Source organism: Emydura macquarii, unplaced genomic scaffold, assembly GCF_026122565.2.
Source record: "Emydura macquarii macquarii isolate MOO-44397 ecotype Brisbane River unplaced genomic scaffold, CSIRO-AGI_Emac_v2 contig_2473, whole genome shotgun sequence".
Taxonomy (NCBI): Eukaryota; Metazoa; Chordata; order Testudines; family Chelidae; genus Emydura; species Emydura macquarii.
The window spans coordinates 7212416-7235839 of NW_027132610.1; the positions used below are offsets into that span (position 1 = coordinate 7212416).

Below are 23424 nucleotides of genomic sequence, written 5' to 3' on the forward strand. Positions count from 1 at the left end.
ATTTTAAGATGGAGAAACCTATTACGCCACACCACAAAAATGCAGAAGACAAGCACTTCCGAAGGGAGTTGAGTGACTAAGGATGAGATAGTCAAAAGTGTCCAACTAGTTTTAGGAGCACAAACTCTCACTGAAAGTCTCCCTTACTCACTGATTTTCAATGGCACTTGTGCTTCTAAGTCACTTAGGTGACTCTGACAATCCAACCTCAACTCGCTACATATTAAAGATTATTAAAGTGTGTATTTGCATACATTCTGCCCTGACCCCAGGCCCATACAACCTCAGTGTAGTCAGTAGGGTTGCAAAAGAAGTCTTTAAAAAATCTGGCTCAAAACACACTAACAATATACTATGTCTTCATAAGGATAACATTAAATAAAAAACAGAGACAATCCCGCATTATGCTTATTATATAAGATTTGACCTAAGTCTGTGTAATTCTAGTGATGCAAGAATTTGATATTCTCTTTACTCATGAAGTTAATAAATGCCAAACAATCTATTGTGTATATACTATAATAGTTTTCAGAACAAAAAAATAAAGGTTACAGACATGGAAACACGTCATTTTCAAATGAAAATGGACCGTTTCTCTTTGCAGAATCCCTGCTACCAAACAATTCTTTTATGTGACAAGTGATTTATTATTTCATTCCAAACACTATTTTAAAATATTGAACATCTCACACTGAGACAATAATACTTAGCATCATGTGGTGTATTTTATAAATAAAGTGCTTTACATATATTAACTAATAAATCATCATTACAAAGTTTTAGCAACCCCACTTTCCAGGTGGGGAAACTGAAGTAAAACTTAAGCAAGAGACACTCCCACCTTGCTCCTCACACAGTACGTACACACACACACACACACACACACACACACACACAAAATACAAAAGAATGGGTCCAAACTAGGATTACTTTCTGAAAAATCCTCTGTCCCTGTCCCTAGTTCTCCCTGCCTCAGAGACACTGAAACTCTTTTCTGTACTGGAATGGAGCTAATAGGACACATCTGGTCTATCTGCTGGGATGAGTCTGCATCTCGAGACAGAATCCCAGAGCCTGGCACTCTATTACAAAAAATGAGAGTGGCCTGCCCAAGTCCACAAATGGAGTCAGTGACAGAACCAAAATTAAAACTCTGGAGTTCCTCTCTCCTGAGTCCTGTGCTTCAACTACTATAATTTCTCCTCATCTCACTTATTTGCCCCTTTTTACCATAAAAAATTAAATTTTGTGCAGCTTCAATCCAATTGCAGAGGTAAGTTAAAAAGCATTCTGCAGCAAACTGCAGTTCTACAGTAAAGACAACCTATATAATAACATTCTAGGATTGTCACTCTGAAGCCTAGAATGTCTGTTGAGTCAGCGTGAAGCAGCTACAGTCGTTATTGAGAGCTCTTTTTGTTTAGCACATCACCAGGTTGCATAATCCTGGGATTCACTGTTTGTTACCATCCAATGTTTATGTTCTCAGCCATTTTGACTTTACAAATGACAAACCATACAATAGCAAAGCATGCCATGTCAAGAGTCCTAGACCACTGTGATATCAGAGGTAACTCAACCAATCACCATCCTTACTCTACAGCTAATTTGAATGCAATAATTTCATTGGTTGTATGAGGGAGACTGCACAGATGGTGGTATACTTGGCCCAACTGCCACAATTCTTCAAAACTACCCAAACACCACCTCCAACAGTACACACAATAACCCCAAACACACAGAGCCCCTGATGTCAGCACACATCGCTCAATCACCACCCACATAATTCATCACAAATCTCCCAGCACCTGACAGTCCACATACAAATCAACACAACCATCCACTCACAATACAACCAGCACACATAATAACTGCAAACTTCTCTGAAACCCAAAATGTCATGAGTCAATGTGAAGCAATGGAAACTGCTACAAGCATGGCTGTGAGTTCTTTTCGTTTAGGATATCACCAGATTCAAACCTCACTGGGATTCACAGTCTGTGACTATCCAACTTTTAAATTCTCAGCCATTTTTAGCTTTCTTTCTTTTTTTTTTTTTTAAAAAGCCACACATGACTTTACTTATTATATCCATGCAACAGCTACTAGTAATGTGTAATGGCCCACATCATGCTTCAGCTGTAAAATCCATTGGCAGAGTTTCAGATTAACTGTTTTTTCACAATACTAAGGCCACAACATCCTGCAGCATCTACTGCATGACACTTTAATTAAAAACAAAGCTAAAAAATTGGTGGGAAGCAGCTGAAAAAGAAAACAGCAGACCTAGTACATATATATGTATATACTTTGCATATTTGTTTTATTCTAAGACTATTTTAGTATCCCATGTACAATGAAGAGTGGAATTTGACTCCCATATTAAACACCAATGGGATTGCATGCGTACATCTTGAGCAGAATTTGGGTACATCCTGAGCAACTAATCATCTTATTTATTATTACACCAAAGAGCAGAGGCTACATTCAAGGACATGAACAGATGGCATATAATCAGAAAGAAATGTGAGAAATGGAAATGTTATTGTCCAGGAGCTTACATGCAGTTGCTGTGTTATTTCTAATGAAAGCAGTGAAACTTATACCCCCATCTCCACAAAATACGCAGCCTGCTGGATTCTCATTTCAGCATCTGTTGCTGCAGGCCTTTGTTGTCCATAAAACAAATATATCACCTAGCCTATTATGCACTTTCACAATTCCTTTCCAGCTGAACCTGCCTTCCCCCGCACCATAGGTTTTAAGTGCCACCCGCTCCTTTATTTGTCTTATATGAAGCCAACAATGTAATCTGTTGCTGTCTTTATGTTTTCACACTTTACAATGGATAACATGGCAACCTCCCAATTCTATAGCAACAAATCACCAAACAATGAGGCCCGGCCTATCACTTCAGCTCTTTCACACAGCTGTCATTTGTTTCCTTGCTAGATTGTTCCAGCACTGACACAATAAATATTGTCAGTGAAGACTGAGACAGAATGTTTAAAATTCTACATCAGAATTATGTGCAAGGTCCTCAAGTTTGTTAATGACTTCTGTGGTTATAATTCTGCATCTCCATTTGAAGTTTATCCCCCGCCCCCTTCATGTCGCCACAGACTATCTGATTCTGCTTTATTAGTTATGGTTTTCATTTAATAGAGCAGAACCCAACTGTTGAAATTCTAACAGTGGAGTATCCCTTGTCTAGCTTCCGGGCCATGCCCCAGCACAGATGCCACCACCACTTTCCATCCTTCTAGTCCCATTTTTCTTTTTTGTGTATCTGTGGGGTTTCCTACTTTTTAATTTTGCTCTTTATCTTGTTTTGCTCCCCATCTGCTCACTAGCAGCTCCCACTCCTACAAGCGCCACTGCTTACAATCTTCTCCCAGGCACCAGTGATTCCCATCCAATCGGGTTAACCCTAATTTTGAATGTTTGTGTTTAGAAGTAGAAATCTGTTTCTTTTCAAGTTTCCCTCTAAAAAGAGAGCCCCTATGATATATTTAATCCTTACCAAAAGCACACCTTGCTCAGATCCTCAAAACCATATACTTTGCATCCAATGCACTCATGCCAGTCTGGATTATTAACAACATGTAGAAACATCCAAATTTGCAAGTATGATGATGCCTTGATAGGGTTATGTGATGCTGTCTGGATTACGGGTGCCCATTTATAATATTATTGAATATCTATATTGCAAAATTACAATAATTCGGACAAGATATTCCATGTCAGCTACCATTGGAAAGGTTATAATTCCCTAAAATTGATAAGCACATTTATATATATGTATCAGTGTTATAAATTCTAAATATGTGTGATACAACTTGTGCTGTATTTCTGGATGACACCCCAGACAGCATGGCAGCAGCACTAAGCCTGCTTAATGGCCCATCAAATGTCTCCAAGATACTCAAAGGTAGTGAGAGAATCCAGGGGCTACAGCTTATGAGTCACCAGGGCATGTAAGAACATGCCTAGGAAGAGGGGACTCTACGGCTTTTCCGTGTCATGTGTTGTGTGGCTGTGTTTGGGACAAGCCATCTGACGAAGGCACATAAAAGACAGCTGTACCATCCCCATCTTGTCTTCATTTCTGTTTCTTACTTCTGGATCAACTCATCTACAACTGAAGCTATGAAACAAAGGACTGAGACCCATCCAGGTACTGGATGTATACCAGAAGAACTGTACAAGCCTGCAAACTCCACAATTCTACTGAGAATCTGATATATATGTACTTTAATGTCACTTGTATGTAACTGATTGCTTTGACCATTTAACATTTCTTTTATCATTTATTTCTTTCCTTCTACAATAAACTTTAGTTTAGTTACTAAAGGATTGGCTGGCAGCGAAGTATTTTGGGTAAGATCCAAACTTGTATTGATCTGGCAATATGGCTGACCCTTTGAGATCAGGAGAACATTTTGGTAAAGGGAATAGAGTTTTAAATAACTTATCTCCTTACTGGACCTAGTTGCTGACTGGGAGCCAGAGACTGAAATGCAGTAAAGGGGGCTGTGTAATTTTTTGTTTTAGCTTCTTGATAGCCTGTGTGGGGAATCAGAAGCACTATTTGTGACTGGTTGGTGAATCTAATTGCAGGGTTAGACACCAGTTTGGGAGAATTTGCTTTCTTTTTTGCAGTCTGCCCTGACATTGGCATTTTCACGCGGATTACCCTAGGCACAGCTGGGTCACAGGTTATCTGAATCGAGGACCACATGATATAAAAACTTGAGCCTTTACCACTTGAGATAAAGGGAAGGGTCTGTTAAATCAGGAGGCAATGGCAGACATATAAAACATCATGTAGCCTAGCCTCTAGAGGGGGAACAAAGATTCATGCTTGGTTAACAATAGGTTCTCTGTGCCAACACAGTGGATAAATGCACAAACACAAGTACATGATTTAATTGTTATGGATTTGGAAATCTGCACCTGTGTGCCACTGTAGGTACAGCAACATTGTTTATATCCCCAAGAATCTCCACACAGATACAATGACAAAAAATATACTAGAAAAAATACTTTAAAATGCATCTCTAACTTGGTAGTGACATTTCATGTTAGATCAGCTCCTTGGTTCATAACATTTCCAGAAAGAAACTGCATTGAGTGTTACTTTCAGTCGGTTTGCTCAGTTATCTCCTGAAAAGTATCACAACCCCTGTAGCCTCTCATAGACTCCTAAAACCTGCAGTATATTCACACCTGTGTATTTTATTGAGATGAAAGTCTAGAAGTGTAGAAAATTATGCAGGAAATTTTCTGTCCTGTTTTATCACAGGCATAGTCAGAGTAAGGGGGCTAGTTCTCAACTTATTGTTGTGGGTATTTACTGTGCATGTACAGCTTTGAAGTTCCATCAATCCACTTTACCCAGTTTATAAACAGTTTAACATATTCAGCAAACATTCTTTTCAGTCCTTGAAAAGTCAGCTACTTCCATTCTAATAAGAATTTAGGGCTTTCTTCCTAAGGATACAGCCTGTATAATGTCCTTGCCTCTGCTGCACAAAATATCCAATGGAAGCAGCTGTGAAAGGCAAATATGGGCATTCTTTCTTCCCCCAAAACCTAATGAAGAGGTCATGAGGATCACTCCATATATGTCAAATGATGTGCATTATTGCTCCTGGAAAACTTTCTGTGGCATAATATCTCCTTGACTGACAGTCAAAATTGGATTTGTCCATCAGTTAATATTTAGAGTTAACAACGTACTGAAAGAGCTGAGACGTTTAGAGAAGATGCAGGTGGACAACAATATCCCCAGCAGATGGAAAACATTCTCCTGGGAAATAAGCTAGACATATTTAATTTCTGAACTGTCACAATGCTGAATAGACACTTGCAATCTTGGGCTGGGAAGTTTGTTTGAAATCATGGGCTATGCTAATGAGTGAGCATGTGTGTATAATTAGTGTTTGTGAAAAGCAATCACAAATTGCTGTAGAGATCATGGTCCTCTATTTATGCACAAAATACATACAGCACAGGCAGACAGTAGAAGCTTCCCCACAATGCTCCACCAATGTTCCTCAATCCTTAGTTTAAAGGATCACCTCTAGGGATAACAGGGACAGTCTCCACCGTCCATTTGAGTTGGCCTTTTCTCTGAGACTACTAACGAAAGCACCAATTAGTGTAAATTGTAGCATCCACCAAGCAGCACATTTCTCATAGACCATTGAGCAGCTATCAGATATTAACTTACACTCATTCGAGATGTAGGCCATGTCTATGCTACAAAATTAAGTCAATCTAACTTCCATCGGCATACAGCTGCCATAGTAATTACATTGCATGTGCGTGTCTACACTTTGCTCCCTGTGTCAGTGTGCGCGTCCCCACCAAGAGCGGTTGTATCGATTGTACTGTCAGTATGGGACATTGTGGGACACCTCCTGAAAGCCAGTAACAGTCGACATCAGCAATGCAGCATCCACACTGACACTGTGTTGACTTAACTACATTGATCCTGACTCTATGCTACTCATGAAGATGGAGTTAAGTTGGTGTAGTGGGGCAGTTATGTTCCTGAGAGCAAAATTTAAGTGTAGAGACTTCCATAGGTAGGTCGACATAAGCTGCCTTGCGTCAACCTAACTGTAGTGTAGACCAGACCCTAATCTGTTTTTAAACCAGTGACCTCTAAGTGAAAGGCTCTATAATCCAGTACTAATGCCCAGAGTCAATCATCACCAAACAAACAACACTTGTTACTATCTAACTCTATGGGTTTCAACCTTTTTTCATTTATAGACCCCTAAAAATTTTGAGTGGAGGTGCAGACCCTTTTGGAAATTCAACCTGTGGTCCGCAAACTCCTGCCACAGAAGTCTTAGACTGAAAACTGACTGAACAGTATTCAACTATAAACGTTACACATGCTCAGCCTGGTATTTGATGCAGTGTCAGAAAGGACACTAAACTGTGGGCTTCTATGGTAACAACAACACTTCCAAGTTTTGGCCTGTAGGTGGGGGTATTCAAATACTTTTGACTGATCAGAAAAACGGAATGCTTTTTCTGGGATCTAACACTTTATTTTCATAGTCACCTTTCGTGGACCCCTTAGACATAGTCAGCGGACCCCTAGGGGACTGCGAACCACAGGTTGAAAACAACTGATCTAATAAATAAAAATCAGAAGAATGTTAAAATATCCAAACTGGTCTGTAGTGATGTGTATGGGACAGGAGCTCTTCTTGATGCAGTTTACTAAAATGCAGGGTCATGTAAAAGAATAAAATGTACTCTGTTGGCTGGACTACCTCTCTGATGAATAGATGGAAACTGAAATCCACAAACATCTGCAGATTTCATGACCTTGAGCAGTACATTATGCCATTGATCATTATTAATTCATTAATCCTTCAGGCATTCATATTATGTTGTAATTATAGTTCTGAAGTATTAGAAAGTATAAAATAGAAAGCCATACAATTGTGCATAATGGCTCCTTAAAGTGTCTTTTAATAAAAAGATTCCTTGCCAAATAGTACTTTAAATACTGTAATTGTATAATTACTAATGGTTAATCTATTTTTCTTTTTTCTTTTTTTTTAAGCTTAACCAAACTGAGTTAGAGTGGTAGCAGTCTATAAGATATTAAAGAGAAAGGCAAGATTTTCAAAAGTGAATTTAGGTACATCAGTTTTTGGGTGTCCAACTTGAGATATTTTATATTTCAGAAAGTGCTGAGCTTCCATCTGAGGGAAAAAAGGCCCATTTAAAACACTTCCATTTGGGCACGCAAACCTGGGCCACCTAAAATAATCACTAGTCACTTTTAAAAGAAGTCTTACACTAGGTTTGTTTTGTTATAAAACTTCCTCTCACACAGATCCATATAAATTAATTCCAGAGTCTGCCTCTGGGATAGTGCAGCATTTAATCAGACCTTATGCAGAATGCACCATGCTGCCAATATCAAGGACCAATGTTACAAGGATCAATACCTCTTTCAAATGAAGTAAATTCCAAATTATCTATGGACTGTCTCTGAAAAGCCTAGTATTATTGAATCTATAGAAGCTCAATAAAGAGTTTCTCTCTCTCAGTGGTTAGGATTCTTATCATCCCATGTTATAAAACTACATCTGTTAACAGAAACTAGCTGGTACCCATATAAAAGTCACCACTTGGTCAGAGTTCAACATCAGAGGTAGCACTCCCTCCTCCTTTTTTTCTCTTCCCCTTTAGTTCTCCATTTCTTCTCCCTTCTCATCTCTACTCCACTGCTTTTCTCCCCCACTTCCTTTCTTTAGTACTTCTATCCTCTGTAGAATGCACCAGTAGTAGGTGACATGATCATATGTATTTGAGCAAATCTGCTTTGACCTTCCATCCAGCGAGAGCAGAGAGAAAGATCTAGCATATTTTTTGAAAGACATAGGTTCAGTAATGTTTGAGAACTAGCCTTACATGGTCGTTTTCAATATTCCGCAACAGCCGTGGGTCATCAAATTCACATGATTCACTGGTGGAAGGAGGCAGCTGGCTGTGGAGCAAGAAAAGGGCTCATTACATTTAACACTATAATGGCAACATTTTCCTTTCCATTATTCATATATACTGTCTCAGGAAATATTAAAGGGACAGCATCAACTAAAAAAAAGAAAACCACATTTCTGTCTAAAAACATATTACCTATTATCGTTACAAGTAGCACCTAAGATTACTGTAAGTGAAAGGGACAAGCAAGGAAAAATACTTCTCTTTATTTTCAGTTTATTTTGTTCATTTTACAGCAATTTGTGTATCAGCATTTTCACTATTTCTCCTGTAATAGTCAGTGCTCTCTATTTGTGGGTCTTTCATGCATCAACAGAAGAAAGAAAAATGTTTTTAAAAAACAGAAAAAATGTGGTTATAAAACCACAGAAATTGGTGGGAGACCTAGGGCATGTGTAGTATCAAAAATTACTTTTACATTTGTTTGATATTACTAGATTTTGTTTGAAACGGACTAGATTTCAAGTTGACTGTGTCCCTTTAAATGAGGTTGCTCTATTTAATTTAAAAGTTTTGATTCTGACCGTCTTAAAATTTATCATACCTTTTTCTCTTAATGTCTACTCCTCTACATCTATCTTTCCTACAATCCGTTTCTTTTTGGATCTTTTGTATCAATAAAACCTGCCTGAACTTTTCAGTTGTCCTGTACGCTCATGCTTATGCAATTGAAAGATGCTAAGATAGTATAGCACTGTCCAGTGAAGAACCTTCAGTGAAGAACCCTTCATGCTACTGTAAAGCAGAGGCTGGGAAGCACTGTGTTGAGTCAAGATGCAGCATTTCCTCCTCTCCTGTAGGTGTGTACTGTGTCCCGTGTACTACAGTATCTCCAAGACGGCACATCAGAGAGAAGGAAGTGAGCAATAGGAAGGGGGAGAGGAGAAAAGTGTAAAAAGGTGATGGAGGGAAAAAACTTGTAGAGAAAGGGGGAAAAAAAGAGGAAAAAATGCAAGAGGAAGCTAGGAAGGAAGAGCAGTGGAGAGGGCGACCATGAGGGAGCAGAAAAGAAATAGGTAGTGAGAAAGGAGACAAGAGATATAGGGGAAATGAAAGAAAGAAAAGAAAAAGGAGATGCAGAGACAGAAAATCCACTCCCTCCCCCAAAAGCAGCACCTCATGTCAGTGCTTCTTACTTCCATAAAGGCCACTTTAGGAACTGGATAGAGGCACAATCAATAGGGAACCTCAACTCACTTGGCCACAGGTAAGAAAAATGAAACTAAAATAAAACAAAAATACAAGTAAAGAAAGAGGGAAGAGGCTCAACATTTTTGGCAGAAAGATGCTTCCAAATTGCTCCAGTTTTCAACTGTTTCCTGGGACAGAAACTCCATGGCGCACCTTCCTCATCTCTAACCTACATTTGTCATTCAGACCCTTCTTCTGGCATCTCTTCTTTCCTCCCTCATTTCAATCTGAATGAGTTACCATGGCAGTAGCAGTGACAGTTCCTGCCTACAGCTCCCTGCCAGGGCTTTGCCACGGAGCCACTCTGGGGGCCTATGCAGTCTCCTTCCCCCTATTTTTTTTCTTATTTTTGAATTTAAAAAACCTGCTGTTTTAAACAAGAGACACCTCCATGTCGTCTGCATAGATATTTCCATTCAGAAGGTTCCTGATCAGATTGCAAGTTACATATCACTTACAATTTATAATACATGTGCCCATCACAAAGCTTTGGGGGCCATTCAGAAATTAAAAAATACAATTAGTTTGGAAACATGTCAGCTATAACGGCCAGCAGTTTAAGCACTCCCCTAAATTAGCAGCAGAAAGGCTGAACGAAGGCTCTTCCCTCCTCAAGCAGAGAACTGAAACAAAGTGAGGGTTTTGTACCATGCTCTGAAGGACAAGCTCTTTCCCACTAGTTTGCGATTCCTCTTAAGAATTATTTAAATCCCACTCAGACACTACATTTTATAACAGAAGCCACCTCTTTCTTATCCCCGCTGCAATCCCTAAATTTAAACCTCAGGGCAAGGTTCCCTGCTCCTGCACCTATGGAGGCAGCTGTACTATAAGGAAGCTTCACCCCAATTGTGGCTGTGGCTTCACAGGCCACATGGGAGTAGCACCGAGTTAACATCTCCCACCAGTTTGTCCCCACTTACTCCCAGGTTAGTCCTACCCACTTTGAGGGCTGTACTGACTGGCCACAGGGCCTCAGGCAAAACCTAAGTTCCACCTCTGCACCCCAGCTGTAAATGGACAGAGCCATTAGGGGCAGACAACCTAGGAGTGAATACATCTCTTGGGCTTTTCCATTCTGGCTCTGAAATTTGGACAAACAATAATCTTTCATTTATATGTGTTAGCTCTCTTCCTCTGTATAGTCCCACACTAGTTCCAGTCAATGATTATTACCTGAAGTCTTCTGATGAGCGTTCTCTTTCCAACTCTGGAAAGTGACTAAAAGAAAGAAAAAAAAAAGATATAATTATTGGATAGTGTGATCAAAAGGAAGGGAGTACATGACAACATGGAGCTAAGTGGTTAAAAAAAAAATCAGGTTTGAAACACCAATACCCTGGAAACATGTTCAGGAACCTGTAGCGCTGATTTAACCTTCCTCCTTCTAAAGACTTAAATTAAATACCATGTAACTTACCCTGAAAGGATATTTTGGATGGGACCTTAAACACTGAGGACTCTTTCTGCTTTCATGGACATTATAGGATAGATTTTTAAGGAATCAGAAGACTAGGCCATCGCCCAAAATACACTAATAACGGTGGGTCTAATTTGTACAAGCAATTATCAGGACTACATGTGCAAATGTCCAAATAGAACGATTGATTTCAAATGGCGCAATTCATATACTTTCACAACAGCGTCACAAACTGGTAGACCATATAAAATATAACCAATTTTTAGGAGAGGCAAATATAGAAGAAATTAATGACATACATTATTTATGTTATAAAACTTGGCCATGGAAGATTCCATACTGGGGATTATGCACTCTGCACAGGTTTCCAGGAGCTAGAAATCAAATTGATTTCTTGTTATTAAAATTTTTTAAAAAACAACAATTTAAAGCAGAGAGCACAAAAATAAGAAGTGATTACCCTTTCTGGGGGGTCTTTTACCAGACAAAAGAATTGGTCACTTAATATGAACTATGCGCTAAATCCTAGTTCAACTGAAGTCAATTACTTTAATCGGATAGGGACTTGACCCAACATTTGGTTCCCCTAAGGAAAGTCTTATCATGAAAGGCCTGAAACTCATTTAGCACCACTTGTTTCATTCTAACCATGATCGCCTGTGACCAGTTAGGTAAGAGGAAGAGAAGAACATTGTATTCAAACAAATACTTCCACCATCACATTTAAATTATTTCCAGCTTTGCATTCTCTAATTCAAGCTGCATGAGAAACTAACAATTTATTTTATGGGCACAGTAGAACTTTGAAATTCTATTAAAACAACCAAAAAGTTAAATTTAATTTTGTTATAGAACAGAACAAACAATTTGCAGAAATTATACAATTAATTATTAAGCTATGGAGTTCATAGAAATAGCACCTACCCGTATGTCACTCCAGCAATACTGCATTTCTTGAAGTTCATAATATTGCATGTTAGAGTGCCTGTTTTATCAGAAAACAGGTATTTTACCTAGAATATAAATGAAACATTTATAGCAAGTTCACAAGATTAACTTGCATAGAAATACAGTCCAAACAAAATGAATACACACTTTAAATTAGAAAAAAAATAATCACAAGAAAGTATGCACATTTAGGAAATACAGCAGTACAGGCCAATGCAAACTGAAGCTCGATTGGTGGAGTCCCAGAGCAACTGACCGGCCTGCTGACCCTAGGTAAGCCAGCAGCAGGACCAGGAAGCCATCTGAACAAGTGGGCTCTGCTCGGCAGGCTGTGGCCTTGTGCTTCCTGCTATCAGTCTTACTACCTGCTTCTGCTTCCCTGGCTTGATTCGTGGCATCTAACTTGTGGTTCCTGACCTCCAGTTTGTTGCCTACTTCTGAACCACTGGTATCCTGACCCGGCCTGTCTCTTCTTCCAAACTCCAGTTTGTCTCCTGCTTCTGACCTCCCAGTATCCCAACCCAACTGACTCTTAACTCCTGCTCATGACTGTGGAATCTGGCTATTAGGTTTGGCTGCCCATGACCCGACCATGACAGTGACTTGCTCTTCATTCAGTTCAGGAATGACTGAATTGGCTGAAGGGTGAGTCACTGCAGATCCACTAATGTCTTTCTATTTTCCTTGCTGCAGAATAAAGAGCACAACATTTTCACCTGGTGTTATAGGGAGTTGGAAGCAGGCTAGGATTTAATAAACAATTTAGTTAGAAGTCCAGAATGCTGAATTAGAATGAAAGCTTTGGGATAAAATCATGCATCTACTGACCTGAGATAAAAAGTCACCATCTTTCTAAAAAGATACGTTGTTGTTCAACTGTAAGTTATGGTGTTTGACGCAACAATTACTAGGTGAAATTCTATGGTCTGTGTTACACAGAAGGTAGGAGGACTAGATGAGCAGAATAGTCCCTTCTGGCATTAAATCTGTGAATCTCCCATCTCTGGCAAACACTCTGTGCTGAGGTCAGTGAGGTAAGAAACAGCTCGCCCCTCAAACTGAGAGACATTAACCACACTGGCCAGTGTTCAATGTCTCATATCTCAATAAACTGCATGCAACCTGTGTGTCTGTAGGACAATGAGGGCACATGTGCAAGCCTAGCAGACTAAGACCGAGTTTATGATTTTTTAAAAAGACATTAATAAAAACTGAGGCAAAACTTTAGACCAAACTGTGCCCTCAAATGCACTCAAGAAGCTCCAACAGAAATTAACGGGAGGAATATTGTGATTGAATGTACATCTGTACTAAAACCCTACACGCTGCTGTAATAATCTTTGTACAAAATATGCCTTATGAGGTATCATTTGAAAATTAATAATTCACTGGTCAGTATCGTGGTGAAATGTGTGTAGCAACATTATATGTAAAGTTATGAACATAAACTGAAATTATGACAGAAATATGTTTACCAGACAAATCTGGGGAGTAGGTAAACTTGTTTATCAAAGACAAAGGACAAGCTGGCACCTCTAGCCAGATGTCAAAGTTAATCACCTGTTAAGTGGCCATTCTTTGGCAACAAAGGGAGGCAGAAAAGATCAATCTGCATTTTAAAAAACAAAAACGTGGAACCTCTTTCACCACGAGAGTCCAGGTCTCCGTCCTCATAATGGGAAGGGACTTTATCTAGCCTTCAGGAAAATGCATTTCAAAAGATGAATGGACTATAAAAGTGAGGGCCAAAAACACCCCAAGTATTCTCTCTGTTTTCCCCTCTCTCTTTCACCTAAGACAACAAAAGCACCAGCCGTTTGACTTCGGGAGGGATTCTGACATGAAAATTTGGTTAGCAGTGTTACTGGGAACATAGGGGACAGATTTTACCTTGAACCAAGTCTAGCTTGTTAAGTTTTAGTTACTAGAAAGCATTTTACCTTTTTTCGTCTTATAACCATTACTGACTAATACTTTATACTTTTTACATACTTAAAACCTATCGTTCTGAAGTTAAATAAATGAGTTTTAATCCAAACTAATCCAGTGTTCTGTTTAAACTGAACTGTTTGTGTAACTCCAGTTAAAAAGCAAACTGTTGAAAACTGATGCCTTGTAAGGGCAACAGACCTCTAATATCTGAACTGTCCAGGAGAGGGCTGGACAGTGCATAACACTGTTTTTGGGGAAATTCTGGACTGAGTGTGTGTTGGGGTCACCCTGCAAGTGGTAACCAAGACTGGTGGAAGCCAGAGTGTGACTAGAGTATTGCTGGCAGGCTGCAGCTAAACAGACACAGACACACTCAGGGTGTGACCTGCATGCTGTTTGTGAGGGGCCCAGGTTGGGAGCTACAGCAGCAAAGCACTGAGAGGCACCCAAGGTTGCAGGGCAGGTGGTGACAATCCCTCACTAGTCTTGATTGCACCCCAAATGGGACAAACATACAAATTAGATTGTAAAATTTGGCCCCTTAGAGGAGGAAAAATGGTCTTTTGGTTCAGGCACTGAACTGGGACACAGGAGATTTGGGTTCAAATAGTTTAAAGCAGAACCAGGAATTAAGTGACCTTGGACAAGTCACTTAATCTTGCTGTGCATCTCAGTTCTCTACCTGCAAAATGGAGCTTCTCTATCTCAGGGTCAGATATGACACTGAAGTGGACCAGAGGAAAGCCTACAATTATTATAACAAAATAGCTTCCTTTGTATGGTACCTTTTCATGTGTGTTTCTCCTAAGTTTTATGACATTCCCAAAGAGGTTCTCTCACCTGCCCAAGCTCCTCATTAAGGTTTGAAGTTCTGGCCATTGCAGGGGTATCAGTTTCTTGATAGTACATATCTATGTCCTGAAAGGAGAGTGAAAACAAATCTAAACTGTACAGTTTAATCGACAGTTTAGGTATATTCAGGCAACATACTGCGTTTGCAGCTCACATGACTTCTAACAACAACAGTGGCAGTGCTGCTGCAGAGCAAAAGCCGAATAGGGTTCTTTGGACAATAGCAGTTTGTCTCACAATGTACCTGTCTACTAGACATCTTGAAAATGACACTTCTTAAAAGAAAAAACACTGGTATTTCCTTTGCTGCATGCTCAGCCCAATGCACAAAACGGATTAAGAGTCTCAACATAGGGAAAATACTTTTACAGGACATCAATAATTCTTCCCAGAAGACAAAAAGTTAAAAGTCACTAAACTACTATAGTCCAATCTTCACATCTAAACAGAAAGAAAAACTGCTCACCTGTACTACAACTCGTTCTGTTTATATCATTGCATTTAATTGGAATGCATTACAAAAATAGCTACTGCATGTGCCAGTAATCCAAGAAGCAATTTCCCAGATGACTCAGCTTGGAAATGATTCAGTTACACTCATGTAAAAATCTCATGGGAAAAATAAATGTAACTTCAGCGGGAGTTATCTTTTTTAGAGGTCTTCTTCTACAGCCCTGCTGAAGCCCTGAGGTTATATATATGCACACACCAGACAGATGCACATGAGACATTTTCCACAACTTTATACACTCCACCCTCAAGGCATATCACAGACATCATCTTTATGGCCAGGGGGACTGAATGAGAATCCATAGGAAAACCACCACTTCAGTTCCTTACCTGACCAGAGAAGTCACTATTTAGTGACATGAGCCATCCCCCACCCTGCACTCTATTGATAAACATTGCAGCTCAAGCATCAGCAGAGTGGAAATGACCTAACCATGTTTTAATAATGATTCTGGTCATTTTTCACTCTGTTGCATCTTAGGAAACTTATGAGTTACAGAAGTCACTAGAGCTGTTTGTCAAAAGGATCAGGAAGATGACATTACCCATTTATACTCATTTCATGTTCTGCAGCTTTCCTAGAAACCAAAACAGCTAAAAGCTATTTTTTTTTTTTCTAATGGAAACTTAGAAACTGCAGAAGTGGATGGCACTCATAAAGGAAAGTTTCTCCAGGCAAGTGGTGTTTTCAAGCTCTGGTAGCATGGACCAGTAAACTAGTATGGAACAGATTCACTGAACTATTAATTGGTCTTGCCAAGGGCAATAAAACAAGGTTACGTACCAGTAACTGATGTTCTTCAAGATGTGTTGCTCATGTCCATTCCACTATAGGTGAGTGCACGCCACCGTGCATGGTTCCCGGAATTTTTTTCCCCTTAGCAGATCCCGTAGGGCTGGCTCCAGCACCCCCTGGAGTCCCGTGCACATGCCACAGTATATGAGGAACTGCCGGCTATGCCCCCTCAGTCCCTTCTTTCTGCCAACTCCGGCGGCAGGGACGGGGGCTGGGTTGTGGAATGGACATGAGCAACACAACTCGAAGAACATCAGTTACTGGTAAGTAACCTTGTTTTCTTCTTCGAGTGCTTCCTCATGTCCATTCCACTATAGGTGATTAACAAGCAATACCTTTGGGGGTGGGTAGGAGTTACCGGTGAGCTGCCCTCAGCACCGCTCTGCCGAATCCCGCGTTCTCTCTCGCCTGCTGGACAATGGCGTAGTGGGACGTGAAGGTATGCACTGATGACCAGGTGGCAGCTTTGCAAATGTCCTGCAGGGGCACTCTTTCCAGGAAAGCTGTAGATGAGGCTTGAGCTCTGGTTGAGTGCGCTGTGATGGTTCCCGGAAGCGGCACCCTCGCCTGCTCGTAGCAGAACCTGATGCATGATGAAATCCACGAGGAGATGCACTGAGTGGGCACAGGTGAGCCTTTCATCCTGTCAGCCACTGTGACGAAGAGCTGTGTCGATTTCCAGAACAGCTTTGTATGCTCGATGTAGAAGGCCAGGGCTCATCTCACGTCCAGCAAATGCCATCTCCTCTCCTCCTCCAAACCATGAAGTTTGGGAAAAAACACGGGGAGAAAAATACCTTGGTTAAAATGAAATTGGGAAACCACCTTGGGCAGGAAGGCAGGATGCGGTCTTAACTGTACCTTAGCCTTATAAAATACAGTATAAGGGGGCTCCGAGGTTAAGGCCCTAATCTCGAAGGCCCTCCTGGCTGAGGTAATGGCCACGAGGAAGGCTACCTTCCATGAAAGCATGAGCAGAGGGCATGAAACCATGAGTTCGAAGGGGGGCCCCGTGAGTCTCAAGAGGACCAGGTTGAGATCCCAGAGAGGCACCGGGTCACAGACCTGCGGATAGAGTCTCCACACCCTTGAGGAACCTGATCAACATGGGATGGGAGAACAGGGATCCCCCCTCTAGCGGCTGATAGAAGGCCGAAATGGCCGCCAGGTGAACCTTCAGCAAGGCCAGCGCCAGACCCTGGAGCTTTAGCTGGAGCAGGTACTCCAGGATCGCCTGAATAGGCGAGAGGCTGGGCGGAATACCCCAGGACTCCGTCCAACAGGTAAACCACCTCCACTTAGCCCAATACATGACCTGTGTAGGTTTCCTGCTACCCAGCAGGACTTGTTGGACCTGCACCGAGCAGGCTCTCTGTCCCTCTGTCAGCCACAGAGCCTCCAGAACATGAGGTGCAGAGAGTCCAGGTGCGGGTGCAACAGGAGGCCATGGTCATGGGAGAGAAGGTCATGCTGTCTCAGGAGCTCCAGGGGCAGGGCGATTAAAAGGTCCAACAGCATGCTGAACCAATCCTGTCTTGGCCAGGCCAGAGTGATGAGTATAACATCCGCCCTGTCCCTCTTCATTTTCAGCAGGACCTTCAGCAGGAGCGCAATGGGCGGGAATGCGTACATGAGGGTCCCCAACCAGTTGATGAGGAACACGTCGTAAATCGACCCAGTCTTGCGACCCCGGGGCGAGCAGAACCTCGGGCCCTTCGTGTTCCAGGCCGACACGAATAGGTCCAGTTCGGAAACACCCCACTTCTGGAAGATTGTAGTCACAACCTCACGGTGCAACGACCAGTCGTGGTGGGGTAGAAACGACCTGCTGAGGCGATCCCCCTCATCGTTCCTCACTCCCAGGAGGTGAGAGGCAGTCAACTGGAAATCGTGCCGCATGGCAAAGTCCCACAGACGGGTAGCTTCCTCGCAGAGGGCCAAGGAGAGGGTCCCCCCCCCCCGTTTATTTATGTAGAACATGGCTACAGTGTTGTCCGTCAGCACCTGCACCACTCTGCCTGCTCAGATCTGGAGGAACACCTTGCACGCTAGGCGAATAGCCCTCAGCTCCTTCACATTGATGTACAGGCGCCTCTCCTCCCCCGACCAGAGTCCCTGAGTGCCTAGGTTGGCGCTGATGTGGGCTCCCCATCCTACATCTGAAGCATTGGAGATTAGGGTGACCGACAGGACCAGTTCCCTGAACGGAACACCTTTCATCACTGCCCTGGGAATCTGCCACCAGTTTAGGGAGGCTAGAACTGGAGGGGGAACTGTGACCACCCGGTCCAATGGGTGTCTGCTTGGCACATATACCAAGGCCAACCACGCTTAAAGCGGTCTGAGCCTCAAGCGAGCTAGTCTCACTGTGTACGTGCAGGCCACCATGTGGCCTAACAGCTGTAGGCAGTGCCTGGCTGTTGTCATGGGGCATCAGAGCAGCTGGGAGATGATAGAGACCATCGCCTTGAAATGTGGCTGAGGCAGAAAGGCTCTGGCCTGGGAAGGTCCAGGGTGGCCCCAATTAATTCTATGTGTTGCACTGGGGTTAGTGTGGACTTTTGCTTTTTTATGAGCAGTCGCAGCCTGCTGCATGTGGAGGAAGTCCTACACTTGGGACCTGGACCTGCCCCTGATCAGCCAATCGTCCAGGTAAGGAAAGATTTTCACACCCTTTTGTTTCAGGTGGGCAGCCACTACCGCCATGCATTTGGTGAACACCCTTGGAGCAGAAGATAGGACAAAAGGTAGGGCTGTAAATTAGTAGTGGGAGCCAGCCACCATGAAACGGAGGAAATGCCTGTGGCTGGGGAGGATGGACACATGAAAGTATGTGTCCTTGAGGTCGAGGGCGGCACACCAGTCTCCTGGATCCAGGGAAGGGATTATGGAGGCTAGGAAAACCTTGCGAAACCTGAGTCATTTGACATATTTGTTTAGACAATGCAGATCTAATATGGGTCTCAGACCCCCCTTTGCCTTGGGGATGAGGAAGTACCTGAAATAGAACCCCTTCCCCTTCTGCCTTGAGGGACCATTTCCACTGCTTCTATGTTGAGGAGGGTGTCCATCTCCTGTAAGAGAAGTTGCTCATGAGAGGGGTCCCTGAAGAGGGACAGAGGGGGAGGGTTTTTTGGGGGGTAGAAGTAAACTGTAGGGCAGGGGTGTCAAACTCGCTGATGGTGACGGGCCAAATTCACGTGACATGCCCTTCACAGGGGCCATGCAATACCCACCGCTGAAAAATTGGGGCTATCTTCCATTTTTGGCGGCGGGAGGAAGGTATTGCCACTTTATGACTCTCTTAAAGTGGGCCCTCCGCCGACAAATCTCTTAAAGGGATAATGCCATATGTAGAGAAACTTTCAGCGGAAGCACGACTCACTGAAACACTGGCCGAACATGGGCCGGATCAAAAAGGTTCGCAGGCCAAATGGGGCCTGCGGGCCGTACGTTTGACACCCCTGCTGTAGGGCATAGTCCCCTGAGGATTGCAGCCAGAAGCACCTTCTCATGGAAATGGCAGAGGCGACGGTCCTACCCACCGAGTCAGTAGCGTCACTGGATGTGTGGAGTGCTGCCCTAGCCACCGTGGTTCCTTCGTCCAGGATGGTGGTAAAGTCTGCCTGGATGGTGGCCTGGTCCTGGGGCAGGGCCTCAGTGAACCGCCTGAGGGAGTCCCACAAGTTAAAATTATATCTACCCTGGAGGGCCTGATGGTTGGCAATCCTGAACTGCAGGCTTGCCGTGGAATAAACCTTTCTCCCAAACAAATCCAGCTTTTTGTTGTCTTTGGTCTTGGGAATGGACCCTGGCTGACTCTGCCTGTCATGCTGGTTGGCTGCATCTACCACCAGGGTTCCCAGGGCCGGGTGAGTGAACAAGTACTCGAACCCTTTGGCTGGGACATAATACTTTTTCTTGGCCACCTTTGACATAGGGGCAACCAAGGAAGGAGTTTGCCACAGGGCATTTACAATCTTAAGGACCCTTTCGTGGACTGGTAAGGCCACTCTCGCTGGGGAAGCCACTGCCAGCACGTTGAAGAGAGTATCATTGGCCTCCTCTAACTCCTTCACCTCCAGCCCCAAGTTAGAGGCCACCCTCTTCAGCAGCTCCTGGTGCGCCCTGAAATCCTCCAGTGGCGCTGAGTGGTCCCAGGAGACTGCCTTGTCCGGTGAGGGGGAAGAGGACTGCCAAGGCGCGTCCTCAGGTGCTCCCCCACCTGACTAAGGGATGCGCCCTTAAAGGGTCCCTCCATGGGGTCCGACTCCTCATCTGAGGAGTGGTGTCTATGGACCTTCTCCTGTGCTGGGAGCACAGACTGAAACCCCGATGACGGGTGGATTGGGGTCCCGGCCCCATCTGGATGCCCCCTGGGGCCCAATAAGGCCATTGTTGTGGCCATTGTCCCTGGGGCAAACCTGGGGCTGACTGCGCCACCAGCTGTGATGCTGTTTGGGGGCATCAGCTGTCCTGACGATTGTCCCCCCTGTGGAAATTCGAGCCACTGGACCGGCGGTGCTCTGCACGTCCTTGGTCCTGGGTGCCCCTCCATGCCGGGGACCATCCTCTCGACGCCTGTAAACTGGAGGACGACGAGGACCGCCTATGTCACCACAAGCGGTGACAGCGAGCAGAGGTGCGCTCTGAAGAGCTCGAGGTACTGGAGCGTCGTCTCGGTACTGATGACTTGCGGTGCCGCTTGCCCTTAGATGACCGAGACCGGCGCCGCTCCAAACTCTGTGGTGCCGAGACGGACTCCGGCAACTGGGTTCCACATTGGGGGCTGCGCGGTGCTGGGCCCTCTGATAGCAACCGGGTTCTGCACCGCCTCAGTGCAAGCGAACTCCCCGGTGCTGGGTCCTCCGACGGTGACCGGGTTCTGCACCGCCTCAGTGCGGGTGAACTCCTTGGTGCTGGAGATCTGGAACAGGAGCTGTCCAAGCACCGCCTGGCAGACCTTGACCGGTGCCGCCTCTTGGCCTGCACTACCTCTGGTGCCGGGGACTGACGTCGGCACCAAGAGGGAGACTCCGCATCCTGAGTCGAAGCAGGCTGGCTCGACAACACCGACCTGGAGCGACTGCTGAGGGAGCGTCTCTGCTCTACCCCCAGTGGCCGTCCGGCGGGAGATCTTCTTCCCCATATCAGGGATCTCCACTGCCCTTCAAGGGGACGCAACGTGAGTTAGCCCCGGGACACCGGCCCCTTCTCCCTCGGCGGGGGGGAGGGTGGAGGTGGCGTAGGCAAGGGCAACAAGGCTCTTGCTGCCTGAAAAGCCTCCGATGTCAACGGCGTCAGCAAGGGCACTCTCCCACTCCCAGGAGTTGGGGGAGGCTCCCTGCGCGGAGATGCAGGAACGGGAGAAGACTCGATGGGCTGAGTTCGGTGCATCTCTGCACTCGACCCTGCCCATACCGACGGCGCAGGGGAGCGTCCACACTCTACGCACTGTTTCTTCTTCTTCGGCACCGGGTATGTTGCTCGGTGCAGAGTCAAGCCTGGTGCTGGCGGTGCACTCTGCACCAAGGTTACGCTCGGTGCTGAGATGGAGTGATACGGCTCGGACGCTGGGCGGAGCGCTGCCTCCATGAGCAGGGCTTTTAACTGGATCTCTCGGTCCTTCTGAATCCGCGGTTTAAAAGCCCTGCAGATCTTGCACTTATCTTTTCTGTGCTCTTCCACCAAGCACTTAAGGTGGTGGTCATGGGGGTCGCTGAGCGGGAAGGCCTTCCTGCAGGAGGCACACAGCTTAAATCCCGGCGACTGGGGCACAGCCCGGCCGCTCCAAGTTTCCGCAGGGATTTACTTATCTAACCACACTTAACAACTACTTAAAGCTAACTAAACTACTTTGAATAACAAACAGTTCAAAGAAGGGGACTAGAACTTGGAGAGAGCAAGGCTAGTTCCAGCAACCGTCATGGGCGGAAGGAAGAAACTGAGGGGGCGTAGGGCCAGCAGTGCCTCATATACCATGGCATGTGCATGGGACTCCAGGGGGCACCAGAGCCGACCCTACGGGATCAGCTAAGGGGAAAAACGTTCTGGGAATCATGCACAGTGGCGTGCACTCACCTATAGTGGAATGGACATGAGCAATCACTCGAAGAAGAACTAAAGAGATAGTGATAAAAAAGTGACAAATTTAATTTTAAAGTTTGTACACCAATGCAACCTTCAAAATAAGAATTTATTAATCAACTTTTTGTGCTTGCTACTTACCCAGTTTATAAAAAGAGCCTGAGTAAACTTGACGACTTCCAGGGTCACCAGCAGACTAATGGGAATGAGATTGTTGTACAAGATTATGAATGTCAGCAGATTGTATCCAAAATTGACAGAGACCTCTTCTGTGGACCAAAAAGTACAGGATAAGGTCACTAACAAGCCATGTGTTCATATTCAAACATCTATGTGTTTTTACAGTGTTACTACTGTGGACAGTTCCCATTTTAAACCAACGGCACACACACATGAACATCTATTTTCTATCCACAAAACAGACCTTTTCAATTTATCATGTGGATAAGTGAGCATTCAAGGAACTTTCCTTCCACCTTGTGCCTCTGCACAGGAACCAGGCAAAATCTTGCTTTTCTTTCTTTCCTGGAACACAAGGTTCCAAGGCAGAAAGCAATGCTAGCAATGGGTAGGGCAAAACTAAATCAAGATCATGGCCCTGCCGACTCCATTCTTGCCAGCACATTTCATTCTGTTAAAGGATGTAGAGGATGCTATATGCGTGTACTCCAGGACACCGGTGTCCTTATCCTGATCTCACTGACACCAGTACAAATTCAGGAGAAACTCCAATGAACTCTTTGCAAAATAACTTTAAAAAAATGTACAATGGAGAATCAAGCCCATCATGACTACTTCAGACAAAAAGCCCCCAGGAGCTGCACGGTGCATAGGTGCTCTTTATCCCATTCCCCTCCCATAATAGGTGCTCTGATAGCATAGTGATGGGCATGGTGCAAGAACCTGAACAGAATAAAATAGAACAGAAAAGTGAAAACCTCACCCAATGTGTTGTTTTTAAAGATGATAAACAAAAGTGGCTGAAGTGGAGGAGCTAAGGGAGACACACAGGTACATAATAGATGAGACTTTCAGAGACACAGTAGAGCGGTCCCACCCCAGTATAACAGCCTCTTTCCTGTTGAGGAGGATGAAAGTCTCAGAGAAGGAGAACATCAAATTGGAGTGGACGGAAACGATCCCATAGTGG

At 44.0% G+C, this 23424-nt stretch overlaps 1 protein-coding gene across 2 annotated transcripts in view; it reads right to left on the reverse strand.

Annotated features, from left to right (window-relative positions):
- ATP8A2 (ATPase phospholipid transporting 8A2) overlaps positions 1-23424 on the reverse strand; it is a 523365-nt gene that overhangs the window by 438589 nt on the left and 61352 nt on the right. For both annotated transcript variants that reach the window (XM_067562894.1, XM_067562893.1), the window contains exons 11-15: positions 22416-22543; positions 14870-14947; positions 12074-12162; positions 10906-10950; positions 8449-8524 (exon numbers count right to left, since the gene is read on the reverse strand). In XM_067562894.1, coding sequence (XP_067418995.1) covers positions 8449-8524; positions 10906-10950; positions 12074-12162; positions 14870-14947; positions 22416-22543 — 416 coding nt within the window. The remainder of the gene's footprint in view (positions 1-8448; positions 8525-10905; positions 10951-12073; positions 12163-14869; positions 14948-22415; positions 22544-23424) is intronic.